The 24,709-nt window shown below is 46.0% G+C and overlaps 1 protein-coding gene across 3 annotated transcripts in view; it reads right to left on the bottom strand.

Moving 5' to 3' along the window:
- Window positions 1-24,709, bottom strand: part of RASA3 (RAS p21 protein activator 3) — a 141,154-nt gene that overhangs the window by 94,238 nt on the left and 22,207 nt on the right. Inside the window, exon 1 of one of the 3 annotated variants that reach the window (XM_027444691.3) lies at window positions 9,888-10,120. The exons of the other annotated variants lie outside the window; for them this stretch is intronic. Within the exon in view, the coding sequence (XP_027300492.1) occupies window positions 9,888-9,942 (55 nt within the window). The 5' untranslated portion in view covers window positions 9,943-10,120. Of the gene's footprint in view, window positions 1-9,887; window positions 10,121-24,709 lie in introns of those variants that run through there. 3 annotated transcript variants of the gene reach the window in all.

Here is a 24,709-nt window from a genome sequence, read left to right as displayed (position 1 = left end):
AAATTAAGTATAAACAAATTAAGGTCTGCAGCACAAAATTGCTAAACTCACAGAGCACAGACTTAACGTGCACCTTAAATAAGGATAAACATCAGAGCAATTTATTGATGCAGACCGAAGGTCAACTATATTTAACAGCCTCTGCTAATTTCTGAAGTGAATCTTCCACGCTACGCGTTCAGACTACAGCATTTTGCATGAATTGCCTGTTGTGAGGACTCCCTCAGCACGGCTCCCACTGAAAGGCTGCAGGAAAGCCTAAAAAAAGCCCTGCTACTCTCTGTCTGGGGTAGGGGAGGGGAGAAGAGAAACAGAAGGGCCATCAGGCTAGTAGTTCCCTTCTGCTCATCGCCAGCGTGGTGCTGACATGGTGTAAGAGCAGGCTTGCCACAGGCTGGAGAGAAGCAGGAAGACGCCCCAGAAACTTCGCAAAATCGGGCCTGGCTTTCAAACCACAGAAAAAGGGAAGAAGAATAAATCACTAAAAATGTCACGGAGCTCAATCGGAGCCCAAACACAGGGATGAGCGCAGGGACAAAACGCAGCTGCGCAAGGTTAGCCGGTCTTCACCCGAATTTACTTCCCTGCCACCCCAGCAGTGCAATTAGCAATCAATTAGGCTCTGTAGCAACAGCTACTGAGTAGCTGGTGCCTCCCCAGCACCTCTTTACCCACAGAGGGCCTGGCAATGCCCTCCTCAGGAGGCCAGACACAGCGCCCTCCCCACTCAGGGCTGGAGGCCGCTGCCCCAGCACACAGGATGCGTTTGATTGCCACAGTCAGCGTTACAAAACTGCGGCCCCGCTGGCTGTTATTGCAGCTCTGCTTCCTCCTTCCACCCCTCAGGATTCCCAGCACGGCCACCCCAGCACCGGGGGCAGCAAGTTTTAAGGGTGAGAGGTGAAACTGAGAGCTGGCTGCCTCCAGAGAGGGGCAGGTGCATTCCTACGGCCTGCCCGTGGGGCACCTACCTCTGCTAAGGGCCTCAGTGCCTTTCCTAAATCGGGCTGCCTTTCCAATAATCGGTGTAAAAACTCATTAAGGTTAATTATGGTATTAATGAACTGAGGAAAAAATAAATAAAAAAATACTAAGAAGACTGTAAAATGAACTAAGTGGGCCAGGTCAAACTTACTGCCTCGTGTCTTGAAGGCTTGGGGCTGAGAGAGCGCAAGCCAACAGCAAGGAGTACGCTGAGCATAGCTAAACCTATAAAATGCTGACAGGATCCCAAAGTCTGGGTGAACTAAAGGCCTTTCAGAGACACCACCAATACCTCAGAAGACCTGCAGCAGCACCTTCTTGTGTTTTAGTTCAGAAAAGCCGCAGCCTCCTTCCCTGTCTCCCCCAGAAGCTCTCAGTCCACGGCCCTACAACAAAATCCACTTTCCTTCCATCACCAGCCAAGTAAATGCTCCACTCCTCCGAGGAATACTTTAGGCATGCTCTCGATAAGATGCTCTTCTGTTCCAGGAACTTTAATATCTGTTAAACTAACTAAATAAATAGAAACCCCGATTAAATTGAAGCCAACCCACTGGCTCAGAACGATGTTTCGCAGCTCTCCGCTGTCGTCACCCTCATCCCATGCTGGCCTATTTTAGCGTTAATCTCATGTTCTCTGCAGAAAGCCATCATCCAACACCCCAAGCACCACTGAGCCAGAAATCTAGCACACGGCGGGTGGGCTGCAGCTCCCCAGGCAGCTCTGCACGCCACCACGGGCACTTTCAAGTGCCATGACTTAGGGCAGAGAAGCAGGAAACCTTACTGGGGTTACTGACCAACACGAAGAGGCTTCTTCTCCTCATCAGAGGATGTCTGCAGCAGGTGAACAGGGTGCTTCTTGCAGGATTTTCTAGATCCCCTTCATTCCCTGCCTCATTCACTGTATAAATTTTAACTCTGGGGGGGGGGGGGGGAGGGGGAATTGAGAGGTCAATACAGCCAAAAACCCACCACCAGACACTTAGAAATGCACATCCATGTCCAAAACAATGCCGAAAATACAAAATATTGAATCCAAAATATATGAGCAGAGTGTTCTTCGTGCCTTCCTTCTGTCCAAGCCCGCAAACAGCCCGGCCTCACACCCTACGGGCCGCACACGCTGCAAAATCCATCAGCGATTTGGTCGTGACACCCAAGGCCACCAAATACTCAGCCCAGGTAACAACAAAGGCAGCAATAAATCACCACCACCGCCTCCTCCAGAAGCGTGAAGGGAACCAAATCCCACCTTCAAAGCACAGCTCCAGGGGCCGGCCGTAGCACTCTTGGAGGGGGCTGGCAGCGCTCTCCCACTCGCACAGAACCGGAGCTCTGGAGGGCAGCAGGGGCTCAGTATTTCCTCCAGGCACGCCACCAAAAAGAAACATCAAAATTAAAAAAAAAAAAAAAGGCAACAGCACACCAAAAACGTGTCGGCGTTACCGCAAAACTCTTAACGGCGACAACATTTCCACCTAGACTATTACAGAGATTACTCACATTCAGACCTGAAGGTGACTTGAAACAGTCATTCACTTCATTTTTTATTTATTTATTTATTTTTTACTTTCAAACCCACAACTTTCTGGAACGCTGTCACGAAAGCAGGTGTCAGAGCAAACTGGTTATCAGCCTGCTAGAGCTTCATTTGCACTGAACTCGCTCTGCTCTGTCCCAGCATCCCGAATTCCCCCAGGCACTTTTTATTCCCTGTCAAAAGCTCCTGCCTCAGTGCTCACAGACAGACAGCCGGGAGTATGGGTCTGAATAAAAATTAGTTGTTTCTTGGCTTTTCTTCCCCCTCCTCTCAAGCGGTTTTGTAGGGAAAGGGAAAGGGAAAAGGAAAGGGAAAGGGAAAGGGAAAGGGAAAGGGAAAGGGAAAGGGAAAGGGAAAGGGAAAGGGAAAGGGAAAGGGAAAGGGAAAGGGAAAGGGAAAGGGAAAGGGAAAGGGAAAGGGAAAGGGAAAGGGAAAGGGAAAGGGAAAGGGAAAGGGAAAGGGAAAGGGAAAGGGAAAGGGAAAGGGAAAGGGAAAGGGAAAGGGAAAGGGAAACTTTTATACAGCTGCAGAAGACCTGAGAACCTTCAAAGAGGAGATGTGCCACCATACAACGCACCCACACGCTCTGCTGAAAGATGTATTTCAGCCCAGTGCTGGATGCATACCTTGGGGAAGACAGGCAGCAATTCCTGGGGTTTACTTAGAAGAACATGGAGCAAGTATAATGTGCAACTGCAAGTATTTACAAGCCTTTTAGTGTCATCGATGATATACTTTCTGTTAGTGACATTAAAAAAAAATGTCACTCTGCAGGTGGCAGCAGCCGCGGGATGACAGAGGGCTTCCTCTTGCTCTGGAGAGCTTGGGCCAGCCGCTCCGACAGCTTCAGGATGTGAGCATTCATAAAAACGCATTTTTGGGTCAGATGCTTTGTTGGTTAGAAAGAAAACACAAGCGGTTTTGCCAAAAATAAGTGCAATTCTGTTCCCTCCCTTGCTCAGCTGCTGCTAGGTGAACTGCAGCAGTGCAATTGAAGCTTTAATTTGAACACTGCCGGGCTGGGGAACGGCTTGTTTTTGGTTTAGGCACCACATATCACACTCCCTGAGCTGGGATTTCCAAGGCTGTGTTCCTGTGCTCCGTGGCAGCCACCAGCTCCTCCAGCCAGCCCCCGACAGCAACTGTGAAATGTCACACTCCTGCAAAACAGAGCTCATTTGGTCTCACAGGCCGGTGATTGTTCCAGGGGGGATGGAGAGAGCGGCGAAGAAAGGGAGCTTTTGTAGCAGCTAGCAGATTTTTCGGCTCTTCCTACCACCCTCCTTCCTACAACTCTCCCAGCTGAACGAGCGCCAGGAAAACCAGCACAACTATTTGTTGTCCAAACACTCGAAACCTCCCGGCTTACAAGTTTCAGGCCACGGTTCGGCTGCGCTGGTAAGACACCAGGAACCTCCGACCACCTTCGGGAGCTCGGGAAAGGCTTTAAAACACACAGCTCGGGAGAAGATCCTCAGAGCCGTCCCCGTGGCTTTCAGAGGGCTGCGCTGCAGCCCTGAATGAGGCAGGAAATGAGGAACAAAGAAAGGAATTTCATAGATTCCAGATGTACTCGGGCACCAGCTGGGAAACGCAAGCAAGAGGCGGCTACAGCCCTTGGAAAAGGCTCCCGCTCGCTGCTCCCTTCTAGAGCTCTCCAACAGAAGTAAGTAGCTGTAAACAATTTGTAAACAGACATATTTTTAGAAGAAATTGGGAACAGTAGGAAAAATAAACTTCGTCGCCTCTCTCCTCTTTTTAAGGAGCTTAAAACCCCAGTGTCAGCGCGTCTGGCTCGTCGGAGCTGCTGCTTGCAGCACAAGAAGTCCACACAAGCAGCCGGCACAGGAGCACGTAACAGAAGTCCAATATTTGCACTGTGAGAGCCCTGTGAAACTTAAAAGCAAGGCAAATCAGTCAGCAGTCGCTCAAACCTCATTCCTCCAGTCCCAAATGAACGAGGGAGGGGTCAGACCCTGGGAAACGAAAATCCCTCTTTCCGTAACCCACGCTCTCCGAAGCCCGAGGTTCCTTTTTTGAACCACCTCGCACGGCAGATTTCTTCTAAATGGGTTTTGAAATGCCTTTGAGTAACAAGCACGATGACCACCGCACATTTCCTCCCCCAGTCATTGTGAAAAAAAAACAAAGAAAGAAAACTTGAGGTCGCGTCTTATGGGATGCGGACCTGCATTGCCAGAAGAGCCCCCCTCCTCCCGTGATGGCAAAAATACTTCTTCTTCCCAAATGAACTTCCAGGATTTTTACAAATACGTCGCACGTGGCTAAAATGAGAAGTTTTATCCAGTATTTGTCCACTGGCACACACTGAACATTGCAGTGGGTGCTACCTGCTCAAACCCACCAGGTACTCACGCATACACGAACCTTCCTCCCCTTTGGCACGGCCAAAATTCCCTCTTGCATCCTACGAATCCTTTTGGGATATTGGTGATGCAGACACATGGATACAGACCCCAGCAAGTAGGGAAGAGCAAGGCCCAGTTGTTGGGCTACCAAAGGGATCTGCATCGTGCCCCAGTGCTCCCCATGGGAGAGGCAACAAGCAGCAAATGCCGAGTCTCTAGCCAGAAAGAAAAAGGTTAAGGAAGACATCTGAGGTCCAGGAGGTAAATCTGAAGAGCAGCAGTCCTGATCAAACCCAGAAGGAGAGCAAGTAAGGGCACTCTATAAGTCTTCAACATTTTTGTTCTTTCCTTGGAAGACCTCGAAAATCCAGATACACTACGCTTTTTTTTGCCCTTTCAGAGAGAAAAAGGGGGAAGAAATAAAAGGAACACTCCAAGCCCTCACACTCTCCACTAAATCCATGAAGTATTTAACACTTGGCAATGATCCATGACAAATTCGAGAAATGAAAATAGGGGGAAATAAAAAAAAAAAACAAAAAAACCAGCTCTTAGTAATTTTAAAGATTCACATTTCGTTTTGCACAACTTTCACCCAGAGAAGTTCTTCTATAGGAGGAAAACAACATCTGAAGTTTCAGGGAAGTTGCTTTCCCCTGGTAGACGCTAGGAAGGGGGAGGAAGGAAGCTGGATTTGTTTTGGTTTTATTCCCAAACAAAGCTTTTAGTCGGACCCTAAATTCGGTCACCAGTCCACTAGGCTGGAGAAGCCAAAGACACTGTGTAGGTTTTAGTAAATGTTTTAAAATCCAGAACGTGCAAGCAGCTTCCAGGTTTAATAAAACATAACCTGTTACTACCTCCAACCACCTCACAACCTTCCCCTTGATTCAACCCCACGAGGGATAAATCCCCGGTACTGGAAGGGTCCAGGCTTCTTCCTCTCACACACAAAAAGCCTGAGACTCATTCTCCAACCACCAGTTTGCAGAGGATGTACCCACAATGGAATTGTCGCAAAATTAAAGGCATTAAGTACCCTTTAACAACCCGAAGTGGATTTCGCCTCATCCTCCCGCTCCTCCCCAAGAGACAAACTGCTCCGTGAGCTACTCAGAGACTGAATTCGGCTCTCACACAAGTGTAAGAAAACTTCAAACAGAATTCAAACAGAATTTATACTTCTACAATGGACATCCACAGGTCCCTCATCGGTCATGGATGGAGAAAAGACAGAGGATTCCCTCTGGAGGTCCATTTGAACTCTACAGTGCCCATCTGCTCTAAGAGTTTTCACCTGCTGTACAAAACCAATGATATTTTAGAAGCTTTTTGTTTTAACGTTGTATTTTCTGATCTTGCTGGAGGCTGAAAACCCTTTTCAGTGTCTGCACGGAGAGCCTTCCCTAACCAGGAGCCATAAACCAACCCAGGTGAAGATGTCCAGGAGCTGAGTCTGGGGCACCCACCCGTGTCAGGACAGCCCCAGGGACACTCACGGGACCCAGGGAGGTCAGCATCAGGAGGAACAGAGACCCACAAACACAGGACCCAATGATTTAGTAAATTTAAGGAATAAAGAATGCATTTTCAGCCTTTTTTTTTTTAAGAAAATGGAGAATGTTTCAATGCAGTTGAAAGTTTTCAAGAGCGTTTGCTGGGAAACGGCGAAGCTAAAATATCCAGCACTTATATAAGGTCCTGATGTAAGAGCATTTGGTACTTTGACCAGCAGATAATCACCTCCACCAGAAGACAAGAAAACACTATTCGTTCTCATGGCCGAGATTAGAAAGCACTTTTTTTTTTTCTTCAAATGTATTAATTCCAGAAGAAGGAAAAAAAAAAACACACAAAAGTTCGCTTCCTGGTATCAGAGGCTCTGAGCATATGTTTAATGGTTTCACACATGAGAATTTACCTCTACCCACTCCAAAAGCTGAGTCACTGCCTTCAGGTTGGCAATGAGGAGCCATTTCTGCTCAGGAAGAGCAGTCAGGCACTGGGACGGGTTGCCCAGGGAGGTGGTGGTGTCACCGTCCCTGGGGGTGTGCAAGGAAGGGATGGACGTGGTGCTTGGGGACATGGGTTAGTGGTGACACTGGTGGTAGGGGGGTGGTAGGACCAGGTGATCTTGGAGGGCTTTCCAACCTGAATGATTTCGTGATTCCATATTTAAACTTTCCTTTGAGTAAAAAATGATTAATTCGTGGAAAATGTCATGTCAGGTTGGCAGCCCCAAATGCAAGCATCCTGCATTTCTTCAAGACCCAAGTTCACTGAACTATTTTCCACTGCTGCCTGGGTTTCTTCCTCTTCCTTGGAGAAACTGTCCTTTGGTCTCCACACTCAGCTACACAACACAACAGCTACCAACCTCTGCTGAGCTGAAATAGGTTATGCAGATTTTTTACCACCGCTTTACTATTCCACACCCTCCACTGTGGAGGGTGCCAGACTGGAGCCTTAAATAGATTTTAGCATTACAATGAATAATAGTGCAAGTTGCCACTTCGTTTTACCTACACAGCATCAGCTGAAGCTGTACTTGTTACCTTCTTAAGGTGCAGAAACAAGCTCGAGAAGTCGCAAATATATTCAGGGTGAGATGCAAGTCACTTTTCTTCTTTCTTTACTTGTTGGTCCACTAACTTTGAAACACTAGAAGATCACTGCCACCTTAATAAGGAAGATTTTACATTTCCTAGATAATTGTTTACCATGATATTTGTCTATATATAGAAAGACACGAGGTGGAAAACTCAGTTATGCTAAAAATACCCGTGCAACAGCCTTATGCCCCATTTAAATGGGGATAAATCCTTTTACAGCATTATGCAGCGAGCACGTTTAGTTGCAGTTACTTACTCCCATGGGTAACCACTTCAGACAAGGCACTAAATCCCAACAGCCAACGTTAAGAAGGCCGTCTTCTCAAGGCAAAACGGATTTCCCCCATCAACCTTAGAATTATTAGACCGAGGGAGGGCTGAAGTTTTTTTAGAGATGAGAGAGCCCCTCCTGACCCTCACAGAAATGCAGAGGCAATCCTCCCAAACATTTGTTCTGTCCAAGTTTAATGGTGGAAGGGCAATAACTACTTTCTCTCCTGGCAATCAATCTGCTTAAGGACTAGTACACGAGCACTTAAGCAAATACCCGTTGCCTGATTTCACCTAAGACTCTCAGCTTCCCACAGAAAAGCTTAATGCCTTTCACAACGCCTTGAACTACACAGCTCTCTATGAATTAGCCAAGAAGGCACAGCAAAACTGAGAGCCAAAGAGGCAGCGCAGCCTACGGACAAACAATCCTCACAACCCAAACAGTCCTATAGTCACCAGGACCAGCACAACGAAAATTAGATTTTTGGTTTTATTCTTTGAAAAGGGGTAAGTTATGGATGCAGCACCAGACTGGTAGCAACCAACCTTCACCACAAAAAATTTACAGCTTTGTGTCTCTGATCACATGCAGCACTACTGAGAGACTTGGCTGCCCAAAGTCCCTCATTTCAGACTGTGACCTCAACACCTGCAACCACCGAGGTCCCTTCGTGGCCCTTTCCAAGGAGCTTTACCAGCTGGTGAACATCTTAACCTGCTGTGAGCACTCGTGCAGCATCAGGGGACCACTGTGACCTCCAAGATGAGCAAAGGAGTCACACTCAGCAACTGGGGGCTCCCTCAGCCCCGCCAAGTGCAGCATCCTCCTGCCCCACAGATTCTTGCAAAGCTATGGGAGAGTTAAACCCACAAAGCAAGCCTAGCTACAGCTAGAAGCACAGTCTTAGAGCCTCCTAATGAGCAGTTTCTTCAGCTGTCCAAGTGCAAATCAATGCACGAAGTGCAACCTGCCAGAAAGCCAGGCAGGATGCAGCCTTCCGAAGAAAAAACGCTTAACGTGAGCCTTCACTTTTTCAGCTGCGAGCTTACCAGCCGATGCCATTTATGGAGAAAAAAGGCGCAATTAAGCACAGTGTGTGTTTACTAAACACTGTGAGCAGCACACCCCCGGTCATGTTGTCAGGCAGAAGCGCTCCCTTTGTAGTTTTCCCAGCCAGCGGCCAGGCACGGAGCCCCGTGTTGTTTCCTCTCAGGTTTTGAAGCACTGACTCATGGAAATATCAGCGCCGCACACTTCCTCAAAGCGGCAATCTTATAGGAAGTGTTTGTTTAGTCTTACATGACACATTGTTTTGTTTATGCGCGAGGAATTCCGGTCAAAATAATTTTCAGTTCAGGGGAAAAAAGAGGAGAGGACAACGGTTTGGGCTGGGGGAAGCCGAAATCAATCAATTTCGAGCAGACACCTGAAGAGCGCGGTCCTTAGGACGGGCACTGCTTTTCTCTTTGCACCGCAAGGCACAAAAGAAACCAGAAATGGGACAGGAGGCAGCGCAGGAGACCTCGAGCAGGGCTGCGAGCAGCACCGCTGGGCGCGGGGCAGCGCGGAGGTGATGGTTGATATCACTCCCCTGAGACCTCAAAATGCAGCCCAGCAGCCCTGGGGACACCAGGGGACAGCAGAACCACCTGCCTGCACCTGCAGCTCCGTGCAAGGAGAGCACCCGGCTGGGGCAACGCCTATGGGGTCAGGGGGCACCCCAAAAAGCGCTGGGGCGCCCTGCCCGCGCCGCCTGCTGCCCCCTGCCGCAGCACAGCGGCTGCAGCCGGGATCCTTACTTTTATTTTTTTTATTTAATTTTAATTTTTTAATTTTAATTTTATTTTTTATTTATTTTTGTATTTTTTATTTTTTCATTTTTTCCATTTTTCATTTTTATTTTTTCGTTTTTCATTTCTATCATTTATTTTTATTTATTCATTTATTCATATTTTTTTATTATTTTTATTTTTTTATTATTTTTTCATTTTTTCCCCGAAAAAAAGAAAACACAACCCTAACACCCCCCCCCCCCCCCCTTCGTCCCGCTTTCGGGATGTGCCCCGCAGCCGCTGCCTCTCCCCCCCCTCCGCCCGGCACCTCACCGATTTTAATCCTGACGCTCTGGAAGACCCGCAGCCCCTCTTCCTCCACCGCCATGGTGCTGCTCTTCCTCCTCCTCCTCCTCCTCCTCCTCCTCCTGCTGCTCCCGCTCCCGCTCCCCGGGGCAGCTGCGGGCAGCGCGGGGCCGGCAGCGGAGCCGAGCGGAGCCCAACGGAGCCGAGCGCAGCGCAGCGCGGCGCCCGCCGCCAGCGCCCGCCCCCCGCCCCGACGGCGCCTCCTCATTGGCCAGCGGCCGGCGGGCGGCGCCGCTCATTGGCCCGCCGCCTGCCGCTCAGCCCGCCGCCGCCAGGGGGCAGCGGGCTCCCCTCAGCCCTCAGTCCCCTCAGCCCTCAGTCCCCTCAGACATGTCCCCCTCAGCCCTCTCCCCCTCGCCTCGCCCAGCGGAGAGGCACAGCCAAAAGCTGCTTCTCCAGCCTGCAGGGAAGCACAAAAATTTGAAATAAAAGCCAAGCACACACGAGTAAACCCGCCACAAAGTGCCTGCCCTGTGAATTGCAGGAGAGAGCGGCAAGCAGACCAAGGGCAACGCCACAGATATTAAGAGTATACGCCTTGTGTGCTAGGAATATACACACAGCATCCGTGGGGTCGGCTTATAGGAAAGCCTGAGGCATGTGGGTTTTGCAGCTCGCAGCTAGACAGGGGAGCTGTGACTTATCTGCAGGAGCTGCGCTTGCTGGCTGCACAGCGATCATTCGGCTACAATATTCTCATAGCACCAGGCTCTGAAGGGATGTAATAAAGCACAGGCTTGCCACTTGCCAACATCCCTGCCGTAACTCCCTCCTCCCAGCTGCACTATGCCCAGTGCCTGCTGTGCCCTCCGTTACATTATCCCAGTCTTACCTACCCCATATATTGTGTTCCCCCAAATGCTTCCAGCCCACTGCAATGCCTGAGCTCCTCTGCCTGCTGGTCCTTTGTATCCCCCTGGGATACCCTCAGCTCTCTCTAGCATTTTCCCATTTTAATCCCAATTTCACCTGTCACCATCCTTCTACCTCCCCTATTTCTGTCTCACCTTCCAGCTGGACAGGAGGCAACGCAAGCCACAGCCCGAAGAGGAGCTGCGAGTGCTCTGATCAGATAACTCACACTTTAACAAGGACACTCACTGCCCATCCTGTTCTTGCCTCTCAGATGCTGGATGCAGCAAGCAAACATTTTTAGAAAATGCATGTTTTACAGGCCTGTTTTAACACTTGCTACATGCTCACAGATTAAAGGGGATACACAGCAGTTGCTGCCTTTGCTCCTTCACCACACATGCACACACCACAAACATGTTTGCACAAAATAAATGTGGGCCCAGAGCCGCCTCACTGTAGAAGAGCAAACAACTCTTATGCACAATGCTGTACACAAGCAGAAATAAATATTTTGGCTATAAGCAAGTGGATTTGCTTTCCCTATTGTCAGGATTCCCATAAGTGGACTCCAGTCAAGCTCACAGACCTCTTTAAAAAAGAAAGAAAGAAAGAAAGAAAGAAAGAAAGAAAGAAAGAAAGAGAAGAGAAGAGAAGAGAAGAGAAGAGAAGAGAAGAGAAGAGAAGAGAAGAGAAGAGAAGAGAAGAGAAGAGAAGAGAAGAGAAGAGAAGAGAAGAGAAGAGAAGAGAAGAGAAGAGAAGAGAAGAGAAGAGAAGAGAAGAGAAGAGAAGAGAAGAGAAGAGAAGAGAAGAGCTGTCTTTGTATCTGTGGTGATTCAGTAATCAAAAAAAAAACAAAAACAAACAAAACAAACAAACAAAAAAAAAAAAAAACCTTCTTCTACATGCTGATACTGGGAACTGATAAATCTTCCCCAGCAAGATCGGGGAGAAACCTGTTTCCTTGCTCTAAATATTAGAGGCACCCCAGATAAAGTATTTTACTGCTCTTTGATTGCTGTACTTGCCTTTGGTACATAAAGACTTCAATTGACCTCATTTTCCAGTCAAAGCTTTTTTCATCTGCAGAAAGTTGACCCCAAAATAGTCATTAAAAAAAAATCAATTCTGTTCCCAGCATTTGCTGCTGTAGGAGTTACTCTCAGCAGATGGCCTATCCATCCCAATTTGCAGTTGTGCTCTTCTCAGATAGCCATGGCACTCCTCTCTCCTTTATGTTCAGCAAAGAAAATTATCCATCTACTTATAACCCACTTGTTCTATCTTCACAAAACCAGACAATATGGAGATTTCCCACCCGAATTTACAGTCAGAACTCGTAAATTTTGACCCAGGATAAATTCATGCTATTGCCTAGGGTGATGCTTGCCCCCCTCACACCCAACCTTAGGTGTTGCTCGCAACTCTCTTTGCTAGCAGTGGTGCTTACGAGGGTGTGTGGTGTACCACAGCCATTGGTAAAAAAGAAACACAGCCTGTCATGACTCCCATTTATTTATTATGAAAAGCAAGAGGCCCCTCAGCCATGACACTTTGAAATGCCTTGCTCATGCCCCTAAGCAGCCTGCAAGGAAAGCACCCCAATCCAGAGGTGTGTCTGGGTCACGGCGGCACGTTGGGCAGCTTTAGGGCTGGGTGCTTACCCGAGGCTACGCTTCCAGGCTCCCTGTAGGGGTGGTGCAAAGGCTGTTTTTCAGGATGGCCTTGCTTTACCAAGAGCGAGGATATGGCCAGGGAGGCTGTGGCAAAATTAAACAAGAGACAGCTTTTTTCTGTAAGAGTCAAGCACCACCAACTTCTGCACTTCAGCATAGAAGAAACCATCAAGATACCTACAGAAAAACCCACCCTGGTAATAAAAAAGAAATAGAGAAAGTATATAAAAATAAATAGGCTGGCACCTTCTTACACTCTTCACTACAGAATAATTCAGCTTCTCCACATGAGAATCTACAGATTGTTGTAACTTACAGCTCACTGTGCTGTCCAGCTCCATTTCTGGTTTCCTACCAGCCCCTTTTTTTTTTTTTTCCTGAAGCTCTTTGACAGTGCTTCTGTGTACCAGGGTGTTAGTTTATTTTCTGTTCTCTCTGTTTTCTTGACAGAAGGCTAAACAGCTTTTCGCTTCCGCAGTAACAAACATCTGCCTCCAAACCTACATGCGGTGTAGTCCAACAACATAAATGAACTCAATGTTTCAAAACTGCATGAATATGTATTTTTTAAAGACAGTAAATGCATGAAAGAAGCAGCCAAAGAATGTGCATTCCTTTGTCAATATCTCCTTTGTTGAAATAAAACCTCCACACCAGCATATCACATGTGTATCTGCGTATTACAGATAACATGTGCGTGCAACATGAGGTTTGCAGCTGCTAGCAGCCTGATCAAAAAATCCAGGCAAAGCGAAATGCTGCTTTTTCAGATGTGGATGAGTCTGTTAATGACTATATCTCTTCCAACTTTTCTTCATCCAAGCCATATGGGTTTATATTATCAGCTCTTCAGAGGATTCTTGGGTCTAAATTAGACTACAAAGAAGGTCATTTTCTGTGACTCATTTGTGCCAGGCAAGGAAATCATTTCCTCTCTTGATCTTCATGATAGCTTTCTCTCGGGAGGAAACAGAATATAAGAAGCTTTCTAATCTCCTTTTGCATTACGCAAGAAACTAACAAAATATGAACCTATTATCCTCTGGGTACCACAGAGCTGCTACCTATATTTATGTGGTATTACAGCTTCTTAACATTTTTGTAGGTTCTTCTTATCATGAGCACTCGAAAGCAAAAGGCTCAGCCCTTAGCACCTGCATTACCAAACTTTCATTCAAAACAAGACAAAACCAAAAAAAGGAATGGGGCATTAACACAAACAAAAAAACAAAACCACATCAGGGACGTTTTCTTTTAAAGGAAAAGATGCTCTGGAGATAGAGAGAAAATAAAGTGCACAATTAATAGAGAGGCTAATGGAAACTTCATGAATCTACTCTCAATTATGCCCCTGAGTTGCTAAACAATCTTAGGGAAATTTATGTGCAGTTCATTTTCCCATAAATGAAGTGGCAACAGTGGCAACTCCCTTGCTTATGTGAAGTGTATTATGCTGCATTATGCTATGGAACTACAAATCATGTTAATCTGGAAAAAAAAAATCATCTCAAAGACTAACACATTGCCAACATGGCAGGCACTTTTAGCTGGGGAAACCATGGCCCCTCTGCACAGGGCTCCATTTTGTCAGGCTCTTCACAAGAGATGGCCAGCCTGCCACCTGGATTTTGGTAACCTATAGATGAGCCATTTCTTCATCTAAGGTTATTTCTGCATATTGACCTTAGCAGCTCTTGAGAGAGCTTTTCTTTTTCTCTGACCTGAAAGTCTCGTTATTTGTCTTGTACAGAAGCTTCTGATCATCTTCTACCTCTGTCCCTACAGTTATCCTTCTTTAAGGTGCCGAGAACAAGAAACATAAGTAGCATTCAGACAGGGGGATGCCACCAGTGGATGGAATGGCGTGATGATTCTTCATTTCTTTGGCCTTTTTCCCTTTTCTAGTAATTCCTAAAATCCTACTGACCACGTCAATGACACTGAACATCATGTTGACTTTTTTCCAAAGAACATCCTTTTGTTGCCTTGCTATTTGCAGTGAAGTCCTACATCTCCAGAATCCTATCAGAAAACCAAACCAAAACAAACCAAACCAACAACAAAACAACAACCAGAAAATAGCAGGGATTAAACAACTAATAAATGGCAGTGGCAAAGAAGTTGTCTTCTACAGCAGATATTCACTGTGTATGGTTTTAAACTTGGTTATGTTGAGCAGTGACAATATTAGATCAGAGTAATCTGATAATAATGCATTAAAATTGATTTTTTAGCCTTTTTGTCAAGACCTCTTAATAATAATATACTACCAAGATACTGGTCTTTAGAGAAGTGTGAATATGTGGAACATAGGGGAATATAAGGTATGACCTACAGCTGCCTGGCTCCAGAAGAAAAGTAAAAATAAATAAATAACTAATGATTTAAAAAATCTAGAGCTGACTGGTTGGGAAAGTGCTGCAGTCCTTCCCCCATGCTTCAGGAACAGCAGCAATATAATGAACCCACGAAAGTAGGAAATTAAGAATCAGCCTGTGATTACGGGTGTCTCTACAGATTAGGAGTTTGCATCTGACTTAACCATGGAGGAATGAAGAAAGAGGAAAGAAATAGCCTGCATGATCAGTGTGGCAAAGAGAAATGCTTTGGCCATTACGCTAAATGAAAGAAGGAAAGGAAGAGGCTGATGACAGAGTTTTAATTAGCAAGGGAGTCAGCCACACTGACATGGGAAAACACGGATTTCACCAACATACGGAAGTGACAAAGTTTAATTGAAGGAGAAACATGGGAAATGGGGAAACTACCAGCTGTTACCGAGCTCTGTGCCTGCCATGCACACGCATATGGGATTTATATGGGCATATATGGGATAAAAATAGACCTGTGCATCAGAAGCAGGGAAACTGGGCTTTGCGCTGCAGCTACTACATGTAAAGAAAGCAAAGATCTCCACGATGGTCCCTGGAAATGGGTGCTGAAAGACAAGCAGGTCTACCTGCTCTTCCTACTGCTCGCCTTTACAAAAAATCTCACATTTTGGCTGCTTGTTGCTGGAACACTGGGCCAGGAAGAGGCCAGAAAGGGGAAAGAAAATGGCTTTAATTACAGGAAAAAGGGACCAGTGAGAACTGGTTGTTACAATAGCTGAGACAATACAACTCGTTTTCATGATGTATGGTTTTTAATCACTTCTTTTTTTTTTTTATAAAAAAGAACACTTTGCTCTTCTAATTCTCATTCATCACTTCTAAAAATCTGTCAGCCTGGTGTCCTTTTAAAAACTGTGACCATGTAAAAATCCAAGTCACTGCAGCCGGCCAGCACAGAACATTCAGGATCCTGATGAGGTTTACCAACATGAAATACCTCCGAGTTCAGCTGGTGGAGGCATTGTGTTCTGGCTCCTATCTGCTTTATTTGAGCCCATAAACGTTGCTTTCCTATTAGGGAACAAATCCTTGTCTTTTTCCATAAAAGATGATAATGTAATAAAATTGCATTAAAACCTTACAGGAAAACAACCAACCAAAAAACAGTGATTCTGCACAAAAATGAAATGTGGTGAATTTTACTGCAGCTGGGTACGGAGGCAGCCATTCTCATCTCTCCCACATCAGCTCCTCGTGCAACTCCTCTAAGCAAAAGCAGCAAATAATCTTGAGAAATAAACAAAACAAAACAAAAACTGAGCAGCAATGGGACTTCCTGTTTTTGTTTTTTGTTGTTGTTTTTTTTTTTTTGTTATTTTAATAGTGGGTGCTGCTGTTTACAATAAATATGTGGTTATGCAAACAGGGACATAAATGCTCGCATTTCACAAGTCGCTGCATATTGGCAGCCGTAATCATCCCGTCCATATCTCCTCTGTTTACATGTCATTGACTCATCTGCAGTCTTCTCTCTTCTTTATGAGGATTAGCTTGACAACACGGGACTTTATCCTCATTCTCCAGTTCCCAGGCAAAGCTTCAAGCTCCCTTAATTTAGCGTCACCGGCAGCATCTCTTCCAAGGGGGCTGTAAGGAGAGCTCTTAGCCCCATCCTATGGACCCCAGGGGGTTGTACAGTGCCTAGAGGGAAGCTATGGGGATTATACTGCCAGCATCTACCTAAAAACAGCCATAAAACAAACCCTCCTCTGCCCAGATATGCCCCAGTTTTGTGGTACAAGACACACGATGGATGCTGTGAAGTTTATACGGCCTGGGAGAAACCCTGCCTAATTTACGCAGGGCCAGCGCCGTGAGTAAGGCAGCTGTCCCACAGGCAGCCCTGAGCTTTTAACAGATCCTGTCATCCTCCATTCGGTCAAAAATCCCATTGAAGTCAACGCCGGGCGGGCTCTCCTGGGTGAATAGTTCCCATTCAGCTCCCCGGGATTACTCATGTGCGTGAGTAACTTCCAACAAGGGCAAGAGGAGCAAAATCCGGTCCTCGTTAGGGGCTGCTAAGCCAAAACATACCTCGCTCTGTCAGTAGGGCCGTCGGAGCAGGGAACCCCATCAGTTAGGTGTTGCCTAAAAAAGCCAACGCAGCACAATTTGGCACCTCGTTTCTAGCATGTGATCCTTTCCGAGCTAATTATCCAGGCCTGGCTGCGCAGAGGAGCTCTCTCCCATCGCAGGGCATGAGCAAAGATAATCTTTACACCACGCAACGCAATTAGCCAGATGGTTATGTGGAGGTTTTTGGAAGAGAAGCAGTTCCTCTGATCTGGGAGATAAGAAAAAAAAATCAAAGCGGAATTAAAAAAAAAAATAAAATCATGCCACGCTTGATTCCCAAGTATTTAATTACATATTATCACGGGTAACTACCAATCCACTCCAATTATGCAATCTCGTTTTATTGATGTTGGAAACACATTTGTAGCCACTATACAACGTGTATATTTAAGTCAATATCTGAGTAAACAGCCTGGAAAACCCATCATTTGTACCCAGATTCGGTTACTAGCACGATTATCATCTGCCACCTGCTGGAAATAGCTGTGATATCTCTCAGCTTAGGCCCTGAGACGCAAGGTCTGGTCATTCATCAAGCACACACGGATGCCAAAGAGCAAAATACCCTCAGCAAAATACAGCCGGGAGCAGGTTCCTCTTGCACCCAGTGGGACAGGTTAAGTTGAACACGAGGTTGTGTGGCTGGCCCACAGCACCCTTACGGGGAACAAAACCTGCCTGTCCAAGACATCTGCTCTCACTCGAAAAAAAAATAAATAAAAAGAAAACAGAGAGGGTTTGGATCTGGATGAGGTATTTCTCCGAGCGCTTGCAGCTCGCTGCCTCCGTGCCAGTAAAACCAGAGCAAGGAGTCCAAGTAAGCCAGAGGGCAAAGCCAAAGGCAGCGCCGCAGGACTCGCCTGCCTCCCTGGCTCATGTGGAGAGGGCTGCCGAGGGTTCGTGTTCAGATAATGCTCACATTCAGGGGAACACAGTGCCTTTCCCTGGGTGTCTTTCAGTTATTTACAGGGCCAAAGAAGGAGAATCAGAAAGGAAGACTGGGATACAAGTGATTTCTGAAGGGTATCCAGGTCTGTGGGATGGAGTGGAGAATGACAGAGAAGAAGAGAAGCACTCTCCCAGATAACACTCGTGCCCAAGCACCTAATAACATTATCATTACTGCCTAATTTTCTCCACTGACTGGTTTTAACCCCCATAAAGCAGTCAGATGGTTGGAGTAGGAAGGACTATAAGCAGTATCTAACAGCATTTAGCAAAACCTAAAATATGGAGCAACACATCAGCAAGGATTAACACTGACATCTGCCCCCACCAGCCTCCCACAGGACGGACGGAAGGACAGAAAAGTGTGCTGGATCTTAGCAAACATCATCCAAAAGATTTAACATCGTGCATGTGTCTATCAATGTCCTATAAATATATAACTAAAACTCCCTTTAATTACAGCACTGTTTTTCCATTCCTCTTCCTCTCTTCCCACCCCCCTTTCCCTCCTCTCAATTTCTCAGACAATAAGTGGGAAACAAACTTTTTTTTTTTCTTTTCCCAGCCCCAAATTAATTCCTGCTCAAAGCTTCCATAAAGGGTCACAAATAAAGGAAGCATCTGGCAAATATCTGCTTCATCTTGCAGAGATAACAGGTCCAGCCCACCAGTTTGGTAAGGAGACTTCATGAGTCTGCTTTCAGTAAGCACTGAAATGCTGAAGAATCCCCTCAGGTTGGCTGAAGCTATGTTTAGACCATGACATTTGAGAGGGAGGTAGTGCATGGCTGATCCTTTCTTCCAGCATCATCCCCTGACAGAAAATGCCATATTCTGCTTTCCTTACCCCCAAACAAAACAAAAACCACCATCAACAAAAACAACCACCAAGAAAACCCCACCCAAAACCAAGTTTGAATGAACACGTACACGGCCCACAGCTCTTGAGGGCAGAGAGAGAGAGCAGGCAACCACCAAGGAAGCTTCAAGCCACTTCCCTGCTCTCACAAACTTTAATGCAGAAGCAGCAGGGAAACGATTTCCAGTGATTCCAGTTCCTCGGTGGGCCATGCTGCCATCAACATAAGGGGCTAAGTTTTCCTTAATTTTTTTTTAAGGGATTCATCAAAATCAGTCAAAAGAATCCCTTGACGGCTCTGCTCTTCGCATCTCTCCACAGCAGGTCATTAGGCAGGTAATATTTAAAAGACAGAGGCTGAGGCCCTGAAAACAAACGAGGGCCTAAATATTTCTACTTGCTCAAGGGTGAAATACAACGTTAGATTTTCTACGTGTTTGAGGAGATGCATTTCAACTCTCGACTATTATTTTACTGTATTTATTCTTCACGGCTTCCTGCTACTTCAACAACAAAATACCAAAAACCCCGGCAGCTGGAAGAACGCACTCTTCAACTCCTTCCATCATTCATCTGCAAATTAAGTGTTGGCTTTACAGATCAAAATTAGTACGTGTCAAAGCTCTAACGCCATCTCTGCTCCTGTTGTTTTAGCACCATTTCACACCGGCCTTAAGAAGAGTGTCCAACCTAGCCTCGCTACCAAAACCCCACATTTCATCAAGATAAGGATTCGAGAGAGCACTGGGCCTGACCGCAGCGATAGTTGCCCTGGATAGTGAGGAGATAGAAGTGTTGCTCATCCCCTGTACCCACACGAACTGCTGTGTGTAAGAGTGCCCGACACGAAGAGCCTCGTGCTAAAATACGCCGCCCATGGCCCATCCTGGTGCAGACCTGTGTGAGTTTTGGTCCTGCCAGCCAAACCTCCACGACATCGGGTCAGCTTGGGAGGAGGCCAAGCTGAGCTGGAAGGAGCAGAAGCAGCTTTTCCAGGTCTGTGTGGGCCCGAGGAAACATCTTTGCCCCCTTGGCCCCCTGCCGAACACAACCAACGACGAGGGAAATTCAGGTGATAGCCAGTGGTCACCTCTGTAAATGACCGGCCTTGGCAAGTCGGCTTGAGCTTTCCACAACTCGTTAGCAGTCAGACAGCACGTGGATAAAGGAGAAAAGGCCATTAGAAACCAGAAACATCTGCTGTGGCTTTTGCATGGCACATATTTATCGACGAAAATAATGTTTCACACAAGTCATTGCAGCACAAGGGATGACACCTCGCGCTGGGGTGTGCTCAGCGCCTTCCTGAGGCATGCCTTTCAATTAAAAGCTCGGGAAAGACAGCCCATTACACAGCCCTGCGCACGTGTACAGTGCTGTACGAAGCACTACGAGCTGCTCACACTGCTGCCTTCCCCTAAACAAGGGGAGGCAGGGCTGGCGAGCGAGGTACTCTGGGTCAGCTGTGTGATGCACCGATCCAATACTCCTCGCAGCGCTCTGCTGTGATGTCCAGCCCCTGTTTGCTGTTCGCTAAATGCATTGTTGGAACAGCTACCACCAGCTATTCATTCTTGTTCTTCGCAGAAATGCCATGACAACTTCCACGTGACCGGCTGCAAACATACCACAAGTCTCCAGGGCTTTGCTTTAGGAAGGCTCGGCCTGATATTACTCACCCTTTTTTATTATTACTATTTTTTTTTCCTCCAAAGCCCAGACTCGGTGGTACTTTATTTCGTACAAGATGCATCGAGCCTACCAGCCGATTTTACCGTGTGGCAGCAAATATCTTCAGCTAAAATGGGACAAAGCAAAGTACGAAGTGCACAAGAAAAGGGTAGGTACAGCTGTTTGATACAGAGAGGAGACCTTCCCAAAATAATAAGTTTGCCCCAAAAAGCTCCAGCTCATCCCTATTCCTTCTTAGTACTGCTATTTATGGAAGCTAGTGATCAACAGCAAGTTACAAGAGACACGTTTTGAGAACATCCTGCAAATATAGCTGCACTTTTTTTGTGTCCATCTAAAATTATCTGAATGACATTCACCAAATTCAGATGTAAAAATGATTAGATTTGGGCAGTCCTCTGCCCTGTAACGCAGGACTGCTCCCTTTCGAAAATCCCTAAGCCGTGAGTGCCATCGGTGATGATTCAACTGAATTGCTGCCTTAGGAAGATTGTATCGCAACGTAATTAGCTTTAATACGAAGAAATAGGACTTCATTATTTCCAGACCGGGTCTGTTTCATTAACTGGATAAAAATATCTTCCTTCCTTCCTTCCCTGCATTGTTCCCCTAATTTGACTCGCAGGTGGAAAAAAGTTAGAGATGAGGCAGGGACCTGAACTCGAGATATTTTTTCTAAGCAAACTGACATCGAAATCAATAATTCCACTTCCTTCTCCGTGAGATAGCCTCGGGAGGCCTGCTGGTCCATGAGCACGGCTGCTCGACTTCCCAGCTTTTGGGAACTGTGCCCGGGTCGAGCAGCGGCCAAGGAGCTCCTCAGCGCCCCGAGTTTCACCGAGCCGACATCTGGCACAAATTCGAGCTCGCCCTGGTGAATGCCAGCTGCTGGAGCCCCAGCACCTTTGTGCCAGGGTTTCTGAAGCCAGCAGGAAGCACCAGCGTGTTTTTCATGTGCTCAAGAGCAAATAATTTCGGCCGGAATCATTTTATTTTCTTAACGGAAGAAAAGGCTGGGGGAAAAAACAGAGTTACGTCTCCTCTCTGCAACATCCTGTGTAGAATTTAATATAAAATAGCCCCACAACGCCATGGAAGTGCCCCAACAGAGATTAGGGTGGGCTTAAAAAATACCTGCTTTCAGTTTTTACACTTGTGCCTGTCCTTACAGGAGAGAAGTCAATCATATCACTTTCCAGAAAATGAAATCACATCAGCATGAACGCCACGGAATGAAATTTGTTTCTCAAAGCACCTTTTGCTGTTCAAGTTTGAAACAAATTGCATATCCGTACATGAATATCACAGCGTGCGTAGTTATCACGTGCTATTCCTCACGCTGCTGATTTCCACTGGCTGATACATCAACTGGGTCAGGCTGGAGATTAATATTTTTATTGTGCCACTGAACTCCCAACTCCATTAAAATTAGATCCACAAACACTTTCAACACAAATCCTTTTCCAATATTGCTTGCTTCTTTCCGTCAGCATCCTGAATTTGCATCCCCCTGGAAGACCCTGATCATCTCAGCATACCTGGGGCTTTCTTACTATTATTTTTATTTTATTTTTTTTCTGCCGGATGCCTAGCAAAAACTTCTCCTAGACAGTCCTTATCATAACATCACCACCAGTGTAACCTGACTGCATGTTTTTTTACGTTTCCCCAACACAAAGAGCGCTCTGCATCTCCCGCAGGCTTTCCAGCAGCTGCCTTTACCATTTTAATTTCCCCCTCCTCTCCTCCTGGGCAAGTCTGGCTTTGCTGATAGAATGAATCATGTGTTTAGTAGTGTTACTACTGGCTAGCAGAACAGAACAAGACAATTAAAAGATTTCCTGTAATGATATGCGAGGGTATTTCCAACCAAAAAAAAAATATGGGTAAACATTCCTGTTCTGTTGCAGATCCAAGCGGCAAAACCCTCAGTGGATACGAGTGTCCCTGCAGCATGCAGCCACCTCCATCTGAAGTTCGGGAAGCTGAAGGTTTGTCCTGGATATCTCCCTGAGCACCAGCAGCCTTACCTTCACGTCTCCCCTCAATGCAAACAAAGAGACCACCAGATGGTCTAAATTTCAGGGCCATTTTTTATCTCCTTGCAGTGACTGCTGCAACAGGACTATGGGGATCCATGGGTAGCACGCTCCCAGCTCTATTAAACACACATTATTTTGTCTTTGTGATTACTGATTTCATCAAACTGCTTCAGACTGACGAGTAGTAAAGCATTCGAGTACCCTCTTAAAAGATACTTTTGCACAATCATGAAAAAAAAATCTCTTTTTCTTTCCTCATGTAACAGGAATAGCCCAATCATCACGATGCACGCAGAGCAAAGAACTGATTAATAGGATGTTAACACATTCAAAGCACAAGGAATAACAATGGGTAGCCTTGACTGGCAGTTATCCTTCACAAGCTTACTGCTCCCAAGAGGCAAATTTTTATTAAAAGATGAGAGTGGAAAATAAATTTGTTACCTAATTAACTAAGGAAATAACAACAATTAAAAAAAATAATTAAAAAAATAATAATAATACATGCAGCTAAACCCTGTCCCAGGCTTAATTTACGACACAGTGCCCCGCAGGCAGCGGGAGCAGAGCCCACGTAAGGACTTCAGAATTAATTTCCTTAAAATAGTTTATCGTCTCACTGCGTGACATAATAATCCCCAGGCACCTTAAAATCTTTTCACTATCAAAACAATTCACTTCTTCCCCGTGCATAAAATCATATGCTATATTAGGGTGTGGATGCAATCGCTGTCGTTATATTTTTTTTCCTATTAACTGCAAAAATAACACTGACAAAGTTCCTCCGAAAGTGGAAAATTGCATGTGTACATAGTCACCAACAACAACAGTAGTCCCCATGTTAATAATAATAATAATAAAAAAAAAAAAAAGGCAAAATAGAAAAATAAGAACCCACTGCTCCTAGGCATGTTCCTCAGGTCCTGCTACCTGGCAGTGAGACCTGATCTCTTTCTCATCCTGCTTCTTCCCAATGCGCTCTATAAAGAAGGAAAAAATCTTGTAGGGCTGCAACCTGCCAGTAAGCAGTTGTCTTCCTTAAATCGTTCTCCCCAGGGTAACTCAGAGCCTGATGGGATTATTTAATCCACCAATTTTAGGGACATTTACACTACAGTTTGGCAGTATACTACAGTACCTGGCCTGCTTTGGGTACAAACCCTAGCACATGAGGCAGACGCAGTACATCCAGCAGTAGACTCACAACTCGAACATCAGCCATTCAGAACTACCAGAGCAGGATGAGTGAGTTTATACAGGGCACACTACATCTTGGTGGCACCCAAAATCCAGTATGATAAAAAAAGGGAAAAGAGAAGAGTGAATTAGTATGCTCCAAAGGCCCGCTGAAGGTAACACAAAGACTCCCGTTGACTTCAGAGGAGTCTGATGAGTCCCGTTATGTTCCTGAACAGCACCCATCACAATCCTAGATCCTGGTGAGCATCTGTGAACACTGCTGTAGGCACAAATGATAATGATGACCAATATAGATCAGCAAATAATTATAGAAATTGTGCTTACACTGATGAAATGCAGTTGGTGTGATCAGAGGGAAGCGCTTTAGGGCCAAATCCACAGTATTGCAAAGGGTCTTTTCTCACTGGGTCACCAGCACAATGGTGAAAGAGAGGTTCTCTCAGTGCTAGCACAAATTAGGCGCACACAATACATCCCTGCTGTTTGCAATGGCCTTGTACTAACAGAAGCATTTCTTCATTCCTTCTGTACACAAAGCTGGAGGAAGATCAGCTTTCGGTCATCAGGAGAGACAACCCTTTGCTACGAGAGAAGGTGTCCTGCATCACAAGAACCGAAGGGCAGATCGACAACAAAAATAAGGCCAAAAGGTAACAGCAGCAGCACTATCTCTACTTAGCTATCAAGGTACCTTCCCACTGACAAGCATAGCTAAGGATAAGCTGCTCTGTGAGGACGTGGATTTTAAAAGGCAGCCCTAGGGTATAATCAACACTTCAGCATGCCACTTGCTTGCCCTGTCACATGAAATCCCATGCCAGGTCATTTTCCTCCTACCCTCCGTTGAGGAGAAGATGCCTTTAAATTAGTTTTTCAGTTTAACAACCGAGGGAATGCAAAGAAAAAAAAAGAAAAAAGAAAAAAAATAAAAAAGAGAGTGAGAGAACGTTGCCCTACTTTAAGGGAACTAAATGAAGCAAACCTATTATGCCTCAGCAGAGCTGTTGTTGCTGCTAAGTGAGTCATTGCTGCTGACTTTGCCAGTTGTTCC

This window comes from Anas platyrhynchos, chromosome 1 (genome assembly GCF_047663525.1).
Source record: "Anas platyrhynchos isolate ZD024472 breed Pekin duck chromosome 1, IASCAAS_PekinDuck_T2T, whole genome shotgun sequence".
NCBI lineage: Eukaryota > Metazoa > Chordata > Aves > Anseriformes > Anatidae > Anas > Anas platyrhynchos.
The sequence above is the reverse complement of the archived record's forward strand: the minus strand, read 5'-3'. Positions and strand labels throughout refer to the sequence as shown.